General features: G+C 34.9%; 1 protein-coding gene across 2 annotated transcripts; it reads left to right on the top strand.

Annotated features, from left to right (window-relative positions):
* Positions 1 to 1,739: 1,739 nt before the first annotated feature.
* LOC106064788 (uncharacterized) lies at positions 1,740 to 11,214 on the top strand. 2 transcript variants are annotated; one of them, XM_056036219.1, is made up of 6 exons: positions 1,740 to 2,341; positions 6,912 to 7,071; positions 7,492 to 7,748; positions 8,277 to 8,389; positions 9,077 to 9,342; positions 10,396 to 10,948. In XM_056036219.1, exons 1-6 carry the CDS (start codon positions 2,179 to 2,181, stop codon positions 10,613 to 10,615), a joined length of 1,179 nt encoding a protein of 392 aa, XP_055892194.1. In that variant the 5' UTR covers positions 1,740 to 2,178; the 3' UTR covers positions 10,616 to 10,948. The 2 variants fall into 2 exon arrangements, with proteins under 2 accessions (XP_055892194.1, XP_055892195.1); XM_056036220.1 differs by lacking the exon at positions 10,396 to 10,948 and adding an exon at positions 11,024 to 11,214 and having other exon boundaries at positions 1,748 to 2,341; positions 9,077 to 9,203.
* The last annotated feature ends 1,982 nt before the right edge of the window (positions 11,215 to 13,196 follow it).

The following is a 13,196-nucleotide window of genomic DNA, read 5'->3' as shown; positions in this document are numbered from 1 at the left end:
GTTCACTATTGGTGGGTCTTCATACAATTGATATATCTTATGGTTAGTGCGTGTCCTCCATCCTGTTTCATCCTGTATGGCACCATAGATTTTCCTAAGAATTTTCTTTCCCAAGTGTTAAGTAAATTGTCAGTGTCCAGGTCTCACTTCCATACATTGCTGCTGGTCTTATTATGGTTTTGTATATTATTTTCTTGTTTTTCCTTGAAATCGTTTAGTGAGGAATGCAGTATTTTCCGTGACTACGCAGTCCCAGCTGTGACCTACATATTTTGTCACAACCAATGCAAGTATAACCATTGTCCGCAGGTGGTCGATTTAGATTTTCTTTTCGCCGTCTGCGTTTGTCCTCGGCAGCGGATTTTCTTTTGGTCTCAAATGTGTATCCCGCGGCCTTTGTGAGTGACCTCTAGCTGTCTTGTTCTGAGGCCGCATGCAACCAGGTGCTCTCTTTTATGTCAGCTAAGGAAAGTTGACGCCTAAGCTGGTCTTTGAAGCGTTTCCGTGGGGCGCTTCTGTTACGTCGACCACCTTTTAGCTCACCAAAAAAGACTGCCTTTGGCATACGTTCGTCTCCCATACTGGACACGTGCCCTGCCCAGCGTAACTGTCGGACCCTAAGAAGTTAGTCTATTATACAGTCTACGGTCTCATTTCAACTAGGATATTCGCGATTAGAATAAACATCAATAACTGAAGCCATTAAAAAAAAAGTAGGGCCTAATGGTGCATGATTAAATTTAGACTCTAGTGGGGCATTTTATTCGTCTATATACAGGGCATATTCTTTATCTTATAGGCCTATAATACAGACGTTAATTCAAAAAAGAAGATGATATAGGCCTACCCTACGCGTCATGCATTTAGTCATGCGTGTTAAACAACGAACTATATTCTGCCAAGTCACTGTTTTTCTCTAGTAAAAAAGAAAATGCAGATGAATTAAATAAGAGGGGCGGAGGAACATGTATTGCATTGTATGTGTTTCATGTCTGCAAGGCTTTATTATTTGTCGTAGCTCGTAGAATCGGCAGAATGTATTGTTTCAGGTCATAGTTACACAATACTTCAATAGAACGATAATAGCGGTACAACGAGAGAAATTCGACTGTTCTCACACGAGAATCGTGGTGAGAGACGTTATGTAGGCTATTGAAATGTTTATCTTCAAATAAGCTTTAGGAGTTGATCTTCGACTGTTCTCACACGAGAATCGTGGTCAGAGACGTAATGTTATCTTCAAATAGGCCTAAGCTTTAGGAGTTGATCTTGCTGAAAACCCCTCTCGAGCGCGAAAACAGTATGAATAAATTAAGTATCTCACACATTTTTTTTTTCAATTCACTTTACTTGATCAATGTAAATATACATTATCTTATCTTATATAATATATATTTATAGACGTTACTTCAAAAAAGAAGATGATTACGTCCTACGCGTCATGCATTCAGTCATGCATATTAACCAATGACTTATAGGCCTATACAATGCAATACATTTTCGTCCATTAAAAAAAAAAAGACCGCTATAATTTCGCCCCCCCCCCTTTTTTTTTCTGTACAGTTTGAGAAACGCTAACATAGATCTAGATTCCATAGAGCCATTTATAGAGATCTAGTCTATTTACACAACACAGGTCAATAACTCGTATCATGTAGGCGACTATATATTTTTTTTTCTTTTTATACATAGATTGTGGTTATTGAAAATAAGAGACACTTGTGGATTTTTTTTTAATTTTTAGGTGAAATTAATTTCAGCAGTTTCTCATTTTGACGTGACATTTAAATAGTTACATAAAATAGTCTCTTTTTTTTTTATTGCAAGTTATTAGTGGGGAGGAACAACAACACATATCAATATAAAAAAACAACAACAACACAGTGCTGTCGTTACTGTAATATTATTGTGCTGTATAAAGTTTACAAGAAGGTCAAGATTTAAAATGTCAACTTCCGGGTCATTGAGTCTGAGCACTAAATTGTACACAGTCACGTAATTGTGTTCAATGAACAACACATGAAACAAACGATAACTACAGCAGGATCGCTGTGTCAATATGTGCTATCAAGTAGACACATTTATGTGCTTTCGGTGACTAAGCACAATACTTGGTAGCTTTTCAGCTGTGACTGACTGTGATTTATTCGAGATATTATAATTACAGCAAAGATAATTATGCATAGAATAGTGCCAGTGATTGTGGGGTTTACACGTAATCGCCAGATAACTAAGTTAGCACTAAATAACACTCGTTGCCTGCAGTGTGCATTATCACATTCTACTTCTAGTTTGGCTTCATTTAAATTTTCGACATGTCCAACATCAAAAGATTTCATAGGTAAGTTTCCTGAACCTTTTATTAGATAGATCTACTAATCTACTCTCTAGTCTCTATATTCATAATTGTAGACAAGAAAGTCACTGTGACTATATAGATCTAGAATAGATCTATAGTATATAATTATAGTTCTATAGTATACTATATATAATTATATTATAAGTATAGAGAGTATAGTTTAGTAATAGACTTTAATAGAGTATCTAATAAACTTTAATAAAGTCTAGATTCTAGATGCTTCCTTAGCCTTAACTTAGTCACTTTAATTTAACTTCTGTCTAGACCAGGGGTCGGCAACCTTTTGAGTCGGAAGAGCCAAAAATTTCAATTTGCAAATTTTTTTAATTTTAAAGAGCCACAAACTTGTTTTTTTTTCTTGCCAACAATACGTAGTACTCACATTACTATTTTTTTAATGAAAAAAAAAAAGAATCTTTTCATAAGTCATAAGACAAAATATTTATTTATTCGTATATAGGATATATAGGCCTAAGTAGTGTTTTCACAGCAAAAGTAGATAATATATATATATGGCATTATTAGATAATTGTTTTGTTTATGTTGGTAGAAAATAAAGCAGTTAAACATTTATTAGCAACACTAACTTGTACTTCAATAACAAGCAATGGGAGCGATGGCTTTGGTTTTAAAAATTTTGTATACATTTGGCTCATAACTTGTTTTTTAGTTTCAAACACGACTCTAAATTTTCATTTGTTTGTTGACTTCTTACTTTTAATAATATTATGCAAGAGAACGCTTGCTCGGACGAATATGTAGATCCGAATATAGCACTCGAAATGCCAACATCTTCACATCAATGCTGCAAACTGGAAGATTATTCCTTGCGCCAAATCAACTCGCAGCATTTTTTTTTAAAGATGTCCACTTGTTGCGTTACGTTACGTACATGCATTTCTGGACTTTCAACTCTTCCAACTTGCTTTTCAACTCTTTAAATTTTCAACTCCACAAAGTTTTACTTTCAATCAATGGCATTTCTAGCAATCCAGTATCAATTTCAAATGGATCAATGTGGATTTCGTTACGATATGTGTTGATTTACTAGTAATGCTAGAATGATTTTGTTAGTTTGTAATTCTTTATAATTGTCATAGAAAACTGTCAACAAATTCATCTTTGAATTATTTATTTTTTGTAACTTTGCTGAAGTAATTCGTGTCAACAGTTGCACCGATATTATCGAGATATTTCTTTAGACATTTAATAAAAAAGTAAATTACTGCTCTTCTGCAATAATTTTTTTTTTTTCAAAAGAAGTCCAAACCTTCTACCCAAACATCGGCTGGGTTTCCATTTCCTTGTGGTTTAACATTCAGCTTATTTAATTTCGCTGTTATGTGAAGTTAACATTTTTGAAACCTTTTGCTGTTCTCTAATTAAGGGTGCTAAATATCTTTTTTATTTAGGAATGTATTTAATTCATTCAAGCACAAACCAAAATGTTTCAACACCTTACCTTTGGAAAGTCATCACACTTTATTGTGAAGGAGATCGTAATACGGAGTTTCCATTTCGCTTAAGAATTCTTTAAACTGAAGATGGTTAAGTGCTTTTGACAAGATGCTATTAACAATCTTGATTACCAAACTTATGACCTCAACTATTTTGGCCTGAATCGTTTGGTCAAAAAGCGCTTCTTGATGTATTATTCAGTGAAACGTAAGAATTTCGCAATTTATTTTGCTTCGAAGAATTGTAGCTGCTCCTTTATTTTTTCCTGTCTGGCTCAATCAGTTGTTATTTAAATGATTTTAATGTCTTCAAGGTATTTTTGCTCGGCATACGCTCTATCATCCCCTCTAGTTTGTCTCCAGAGCGGTAGCAATCCAAGTTCTTCTTTTGGAACTTGGGAAGACATACATGACAAAAGGGTCAACTTATCCTGTTTTTTATGTTGCCAATTCAACTATAGCAAGTGACAAGACAGAAGAATATTGAATATCTTCCACCTGCAAATATGTTACATTTAAAGACATTTTAGCTATTCTATGTTATATTGTTTTAGCTTTGATTTTCTTTCAAGTTTTTGTTTTCAAAATCATGAAAATGTTTTCCAGATGCACGTATAAAGCAATCTTTGACATACCATATGTAAATGGTTTACCTTTTTGTGCAATTTCTGGTGGAACGTACTGGTACCCAACGTTTGCCAGATCAGCATTACTTGTAGATTGCTTCTAACTTTGAGAAGATAATTCGCTTCTAACTCAATTACCTGAAACAATAAACTATACGTCACAGCCAAAAGCGAATTAAAGCGTACATAGAAGCATCAGACGACGGCGTCATTCAAGAGCTTCAGACGGACTGATTACAGTGACGACGCGTGTAATGGGGGAGGAGTGTGGTGAAAAGCGAGTACAAGTGGCTGAAGATAGAATCAGTGCCTAATCCTCATTAAACGATTCAGAACTTTTTGAAAAAAAAAAATTTCGATAAAATAAGTAATATTTGCGTATTGAACAAAAGAGCCGCAGCTTCACATCCAAAGAGCCGCATGTGGCTCGCGAGCCGCAGGTTGCCGACCCCGGGTCTAGACTGCAGAGTTCTAGGCAGAGCATTATTTGTCAAACATTTGCTGGTGGCGGCCCCCTTAAGCCCTAAACTAACAAAACTCCCTTGCCAGCTTGAAGCCTGGGAGAGTTCTGTAGACTCCCACAGTGGTTCCGGGTATAAGTATGTAAGGGAAACTTTTAAAAGAATATCTTCCAGTTAAGTAACACGTTTTATTGCTGACTTTCAACCTGTCACATAAAATCATCATATTAATGACGTATGAATTTTGACCATTCTGACACTAGTAAATTTTTGAATAGTCACTTTAGTGAAGACACTTTGAAATGTCCTCTTCATAAAGTTTTGAGTCCATATTGCTGCAGTATACATTTTAAAACGTCTTTATTAGATCGATCAACATCTCTTACTTAAAATATTTCAATTTTGGAAACATTTTAATGTCATTTTAATTGGTATAGAGCAGTGATGCCCAAAGTACGGCCCGCGGGCCGGACGTGAGTCCATCCGGCCCGCCGAAATGTCGGCACAAGGTGTAGAAAATCCCCCCTTTTTCCCCCAAAAAATTGTAAAAATGTATCTTTACTTACGTTAGGGGCTTAGGGCCCTCAATTTCTCTCCTGATGATAAGTTCCATGACATTTAACATTTGTGCGTTTATGAAAAAGGTATCTGAGTGTAGAATGTACGTTTTCTACCAGGAAAAGTGAACGGTTCTTTACTTTTTTGTGGAACATGATAATAAGCCAACATATTTGTTTTATAACGAAAGTGCGGCTATTTAAAAAAAACAACAACATATAAACGACATTATAAAACAAATATGACAAATATCTTGGTTAGAGTCGCGAATAAAAGATTGTTAAACTAAGCCTAGAAATTGGAGGATTGATGGGAATATTTTCCAAAAAGAGACAGGAAAATGACTCGGATGTAAAGCTAGCTACAATGTTGCTCATATTCTAAGCACAGAAATGAAGCATAATCTTGCTGATATTTTAAGTAGAGAAATGAAGCCATCTTCTGACGCGGGGAAAAAAAGATACATTTCAAATATCCCATTAATTAATGAAGCACAGGATCTACGTGTTTCAAGTTAATATCGATTTTTTAGGCCTACTTTTTGTTCATGTGGCCCGCAACACAAGTGTCGGAAATAAAAATGGCCCTCGGGTCGAATTAGGTTGGGCATCACTGGTATAGAGAGCTTAATCTACATACTTAGTAAGTATTTAAAAATTAGAACTTGTAAAAAAAAATGTTTCAACATTTAGTATTCGAACATGGATTGCTAACTTAATTAACACTTTTTTGTTTGTCCCTGAAAAAAAAAATAATAAATTGACCGCTCTTCTGTTTAAACGTAACACCCCACTTAAGAAGACAGTTTAAGGAAATGCTGATTTTGAGTCTAGAGAACTAGTTATTTTTAGTGTAAAATAGTGTTCTGAGTCATAATGAATTTTTTTTTAATCAAGATAATTCAGAAATTTTTCTTTTAAAGTATATTTTTTGTTGTGTTTTTGAATGTTCAAAATTATTTTTGAGGAAAAAAATGATAAAGATTATTGACATCAGATTTGATAAAAATGAAATGTGTGTTTTGGTCACTTTGTCTCTTATACAGATTTTTCCCCATTAACTAAAGGCTGAAACATTTTTCATAAGTTCTAATTTTTAAATACTTACTAAATTACTAAGATTAAGCTCTCAATCCCTGGATAATCTTTCTGTGCATACACTTAAATAGTATAATACATTTAAATTTAAGTTGGTCCAGATGTTGTTTTTTTAACTTGTTAAGTTAATTATACTGTCTACATTAAGTTATTTTAAACTATTAGTAATACAATCATAAAACATCCCCAGTGATTTAACCATTACATTTCAGCCTGATTTTTATTCTTTTTATATGGTTAGGTTTAGGGTTGAACCTTGATTCTATCTGCTACTTTATTTATTAAATCAAGTTTACATTTACTGAAAGTAGACTCAAAAATGTATATTATTAAATGCGACAAAAATATTTTAGGCTCCAAAAAGAATATACACCTCAAGAATGTAGTGATCATTCGTTCCTGCTGTGGTGGTGCCAAACCGAATCCACTGAATCTCTCTGAAGACAGTTGCCCGCAAGGTGTACAAGGAGATGACTGTACCACATTCAAGCTGTGGCTGGATAACTGCCAACGGTACTATTAATATTATTCATTTTGTGTTGCTTCTGCAGTGAGACATATCTATTTTCTTAAGTCTGCATTTATCGTTTATAATTTACCACCCCCCCCCCCCCCAAAAAAAAAAGGCATATACACTAAAATTTAATTCTGGATGACTCCTTAATCAATTTTAAAATGGGGATCATGAGATCGACTAAAACTGTATTCACACCTACAATGATCGATGGACATATTATGACATCAATTTTTTATTAAAAACTATAAGGCTTGTCTTGGAAACTGAAGATTAAGGAGGAACGCAATATTTCACATATCTAGGCAGTCCTAGCTGTTATTTACATAATTTGTTTATTTTTTATTATGGTAATTCAATTTTAATTCAATTTTAATCATACAAATATTTCATTTTTGTTTATTCTTATATTTCATCAGTTATGGTCTTGCAAACTGCAATGATCAGCTTCAAGGTATTCAGACGGGGCGAAAAACTTTGGCCGAGGTCCTGGCAGAGCAAGAGAAGATGATTGCACAGATTGCAGAGCAGTACAGAGCTTTTCATAGTCAAGAGGTGGGCCAGGATGGCACACCTTTACCTGATTCTATGTCTGACCGTGACAGTATTCAAGGCTGTCAGGAAAATGTTTCTGCATTTCCCCAGGTTGACACACCATGCCCTCAAGGTGTTCAGGGTAAGTTGGGCATGCTTCATAAACTAATGGTAGAATATTTGCCTTGTCAGAGAGTCCTGGTTTAAGTAACTTCCTAGTTATTGTACTGGCAGTCAAAGATTCTGAGATGCTACTAATTTTACTCTGTCGTGTGGGGGGACCTGACAATAATTAGAAAATACATTCAACATTGTCATTCAAGTGCACTGAAATCAATGGGGATTCAACTAGGCTGACTAATTGACAGTCATGTTACTTTCTGTGCTAAGTTGTCTGAGTTTACCCAACTTTAAAAAAGCATCTGGCCACAAATAGGCAGAGTAAGTTGGTTGTTCATTGTACTTGCCACGTAGGACCCTCAAAAAAAAAATTGAATACATCATTGAGTAAACTCAGCTTCACTCATTCATAGGATTTAATGTCATGAAGGCTAATTTGATTAGTTTCTTGATCTCAATGTGCATGTAAGATTGTAAAAAAAAATTTAATATTATGTTCTGTCTTACTTTGAAAATCTACATTATTGTGTGTGTGTTTTTTTTTTCATAGGTTCGGACTGTGCCAGATTTAAACTGTGGCTTGAAAACTGTCACAGGTTTGGATTCAGTAATTGCTCAGAGCAGTTCCAGGGCTACAAGGAAGGAAAGAAAACACTGGCACAGGTAGGTCAGTGGATGTATGTTACCTTTCCATTTTGTGAGCTACTCAGAAGAGATCAAGACGATTGTTTTCAGCTTTTTATAATAACCATGTGACTTCAGGTGTTACATTAGTTTTTATTCTGCTTATTTGATAAATGTTGATTTAACAAACTGTGAATTTTTAGCTCTAGTACCTGAAGATGAAAGATGTATTGGGTTAAAACAAAAATGATTAATTTAATTGTATTTTTGTTGTTGATATTTTCAGTTATAAATGTAATTTATTTTTTTTAAGGTAATGTCTTTTCTGTTGCTTTGTTGTTTTTTCATAGTGTCTTTATGATAAAATTTAAATTTGAAAACAAATAAAAATGTTGAAAAGCTTTTTATCTTGGAAAAAAAGAGAGGGGGGGGGATAACCTTAGCCACATAAAATAATTTTTCCCTGATAAATGCACAAGGATTTCTGAATGTATGATTTGTTCGAGATTTTTTGCTTTGTTCGCTGTTTACTTTCATTAACTAGAACTTGCTATCTTCTTCTATGAAAAAAAAAACAACCCAGTAATTTCAACACGTTGAACATTCTGACAGGATGAATTCTCAAATCCAAATTTAAAAAGTTCTGATTTATTTGTTTTTGTTTGTAATATTTTAGAACCTTTATACAAAAAAAAAACCCATTCAAAATTACTTTGTTTCCAATAGATTTTTGAGGAACAAGATAAAATGATCCGTGAGGCTGCAGCTGCTGTAGCCAGCAAAAATAAGAACAACACCAGGAGTTACTCCACCTTATCTGGGCCTGACAAGTCTAAGGGGGAGACTAGCACAGGTAAAGAACCAGAAACAGATCAGCTGACCCAGGGACAGAAACTGAAGAGAGCAGTCAAGGAATATGGCAGCACTGTCATAGTTTTTCATGTCTCAATATCATTGATGTCACTTGGGTTTTTCTACTTGCTTGTTTCTAGGTGAGATCATAGTTTATTCTATTAAGACATTCAGAAACAAAAAATTTGCTATAAATATGCTCTGTTTTGGATTTCATAGCATTTTATATTATTAGGCTTCCACCTTGAAGGTGGAAGGTATATGTCTATATGGATTTTATTTAACTTCTAGGTATGGGCATGTTCTGTTGAATTAATCTGACATTTTATAGTTCAGGGGAAATGATGTAATCTTCCCTTATCTTGTAATCTTATAAGAAAATATCTTATATTCGTTAACACAACCACTTGCTTATGGTACACACAAAAAAAACATAGCATTACAGCTTCATTAAGAAAATATTAAAGCTGGATTTTTAAATAAAATATTTTTTTGGCTTCTGTTTTCTAACTCGTCATGCCATATTAGATCTGCTTTAAAAAGTAATTTTTGTTGATGCTATTGTTCGGGCTTAAACACAAGTGTTTTTATCTGTGACATAGTATTAAACACAATAATGATTACATTTTAAGGAAATTCGGAGAACGCATACTTTGTTTTTTAGGGTAAAGTGCTTACTTTGTGACAGCCACTAACTATCACTGGGGGTGCGGTGACTGAGTGGATAAATGCTTCCTAACCTGGGCTCCTAGGTTTGGATCTCTGTGAAGACTGGGATTTTGAACTTCAGGATTTTTAGGGCACCCCTGAGTCCACCCAACTCTAATGGGTACCTGACTAATTGGGGAAAGTAAAGGCAGTTGGTCATTGTGCTGGCTACATGACACCATGCTTGTTAACCATTGGCCAAAGAAACAGATGACCTTAACATCATCTGCATGGTCTGAAGGGGAAACTTTAGTAACAATTGATACCTTATGTTTAAAATATATTCTAACAATTACAAGATAGTCTCTTGGTTCAGTCTTAATCTTTTTTTATAAATCATCTTTCACAAATTAGATGTGGGTGCTTGTGTAGTCACTGCATATGTTAAATAAATGGGTAATAATTCTAAAGACATTTAACTTTAGACTAAAAGCCTAAAAACATTTTTTTTTAAATGTAATTGACTTTTTTTTTTTGTATTTCAGTGGCATTGATGTTGTTGGGATTTTGAAAAGCATGGGAGTCGGAGGCACTTTGTTGGACAACAAACTAGCTGCTGGAACCGGAACCTTTGTCATAGCCTACGCTGTCCATAAAGTGTTTGCCCCAGTCCGTATCGCCACAACTTTGACTGCTACTCCATTCATCGTTCGCTACTTGCGCCGCATTGGTGTTCTAAAAGTGCCATCACAGAAAAAATCCTAGTTTTTTTTTTTTTTACAAATGTTATCTATCGCCTGTTAATTTTAAAAGTATTTATCTTTAAAATACTTTTGCAATGATCTGTTGAGTCCTGGCACTCGTGACAAAGAATCAAAGTATGTTTTAATATCATAAGTGATATTAGAAAGCCATTCTCACTGATAAAAACGGAAACAAAAAATATATAGTCTACAACAATTTGTTTTGAAAGAGGCTTCTGAATTTAAACCATTTTTTTTTTTTGCCTGTTATTTTAATTCTAATGTATTTAATATTCATATTAATGTACTGGTAATATTAATTGATAAGTGAAATAAAAAAAAATGTTGACAATGATTTTTTATTTCTTTCTTTCTTCTTGTCTTTGTCAGAAGAAGTTTAATACACTTTTTTTTTACAATGTACTTTCAGATTTTAAAGATTAAAGATATTTTCACCTTTTCAACACAATCATTAAAGATAGTATTCAGCTTTTGATTGAAATGGATTTTAGGAACAATGAAAGAAATCTCTGAACACTGAAGAGCTCCAAGTTGTTGCTTGATCATGTGACTTTACACAGCTCAGCAGTTTTATATCTTGATATTATTTGTACATTTTTTTTTTAAATAAAGACTCAAAAGCTTCATAAATGCAAGGTGTTTATGAGAGAAGATGTAAAAAAAACAACAGTATGGCTGTGTGTATAATGAAATAAAAGATGCAATTCTTACTTAAGTATAAATTGTGTATCACACAGAAAACACAATACTGGTACCAATACAATTAGTAAATATCCATTGCACCACTGTGCATTTCTTTTTTTTTTCCTTCATTATTTAGAAGCATCTTTTTTTCTATTTTAATCATCATCATCACTCCTTTGAGTTCCTCATGGAACATAGGGCCTCGACAAAAAACGCGCCACTCTCCACGGTCTCTTGCTAGCTTTTTTTATGGTTTCCCAGCTCTTCCCTGTCTTCTCTGCTTCTTCAAGTACACTGCGTCGCCATGTTCTTTTTGGTCTTCCTCTGCGTCTTGTTCCCTGGGGGTTCCACTCTAAGGCCTGCCTAGCTCTGTTGCTGGTATCTTTTCTAAGAGTGTGACCAATCCATCTCCACTTCCTCTCTAAGATCTGCACTTCTATATTTTTCTGTCCACTCATCTCCCACAGTTTGGTGTTTTCTACTTTTTAATCATATTCAGCTTTTATTAGTGGGAAGCATGGTCGAGAGGCTAAGTAGGCTTGAACTTGGCTACCTATGAAGTGGGCTCGCGGTTTGACACCCGACTCCAGCAGAGTTGTGTTTACTGAGCAGCTACAGGCAGCATGGAAAACCTTCTCCCATATACCCGCTCCCGCTGGTCGACAAATGAGATTGGACCATAGTGCTATGAGCATGCTATAAGCATAAAATTAGCGCTATATAAAAGATAATATAATTATTTACATTTCTTTTTCGATGATAAATTGTCTTGAAATGAAATGTATCCCGAACAACAATGACAGAACTAGTGGCTGAAGTTTTGTCTACCAATAGCTTTAAAAATCATTTTCTTCAAAGTAAACAGCCATTGTTTGTTTTACACGATTTGGGTGTTCCTTTAGATTTGAAGATAACCGCATCCCTTGCCCAAACCTCCAGCTGGACGATAGATGGCAGCAATCAGAGTTTTTAAAGGGGACCGCCGAACACTAGTCCAGAGCGCATACCACATGACTGGACAGACCTTTCTTGACATTTTTGCTTCAGTTGTTAAAGAGATAGAGAGATAACTGAAAATAGTGGAGAAATGTAGGCATGATGAGAAGGCTGACACACTCGCCAAGAGTGGGAGAACTAAATCACAAATAAACTCTGCACTCTATCCAGAAGAATTGAAGAAATTAATTGTAAATAAAATAAATGAGAAATGGACGAGTTCTCATCCAAATCATCATAAGAAAGATGACGCTTACTATAAGCTATCCCGACAAGACCAACGTCTAATCTTTCGACTCAGGACCGGACACAACAGAATGCGACAACACATGTACCGGAAGTTCAAAATCGGAACCAGTGAAATCTGCCTATGTGGAGTATCACCAGAAAATGCCGACCACGTCCTCCAAAACTGCTCTCTTTACCAAGAGGCCCGTATAAGACACTGGCCCCAAAACACCCCAATAGAAAGAAAACTATATGGAGAGCTCCCTGATTTGCAGTTCATCTCATGTATTGGTCTAGTCATCTGAACACTCCAACATAACAATGAGAACGAAGAAGAAGTAGGCATGATACACAAGGAGAATTTGAAAATATTACGAGTAAGGAAATAGTGTTAGAGAGGTCTTGTGGACAATGAACAATGTCACATATTTATTTTTAAAAATATATTTTGTGACTAAATTTTATTTTTGAAAAAAAAGGGGGGGGGGGGGGCTAAATAGACATGAGTCAAGACATTGACGGAGGAAGCAAGCTTTATTTCAATTTACTTGGCTGCCTGGGTGTGTGTTGAAATGTTTGTAAAACTCTTCAGGATGTTTCTCCAGATTTGAAGATGATTGCTTCCAACCCCAAACATTCTGCATGATGACAGGATGGTGAAGTGCTAAGGACTA

This window comes from Biomphalaria glabrata, chromosome 7 (assembly GCF_947242115.1).
Source record: "Biomphalaria glabrata chromosome 7, xgBioGlab47.1, whole genome shotgun sequence".
Taxonomy (NCBI): domain Eukaryota; kingdom Metazoa; phylum Mollusca; class Gastropoda; family Planorbidae; genus Biomphalaria; species Biomphalaria glabrata.
The sequence above is the reverse complement of the archived record's forward strand: the minus strand, read 5'-3'. Positions and strand labels throughout refer to the sequence as shown.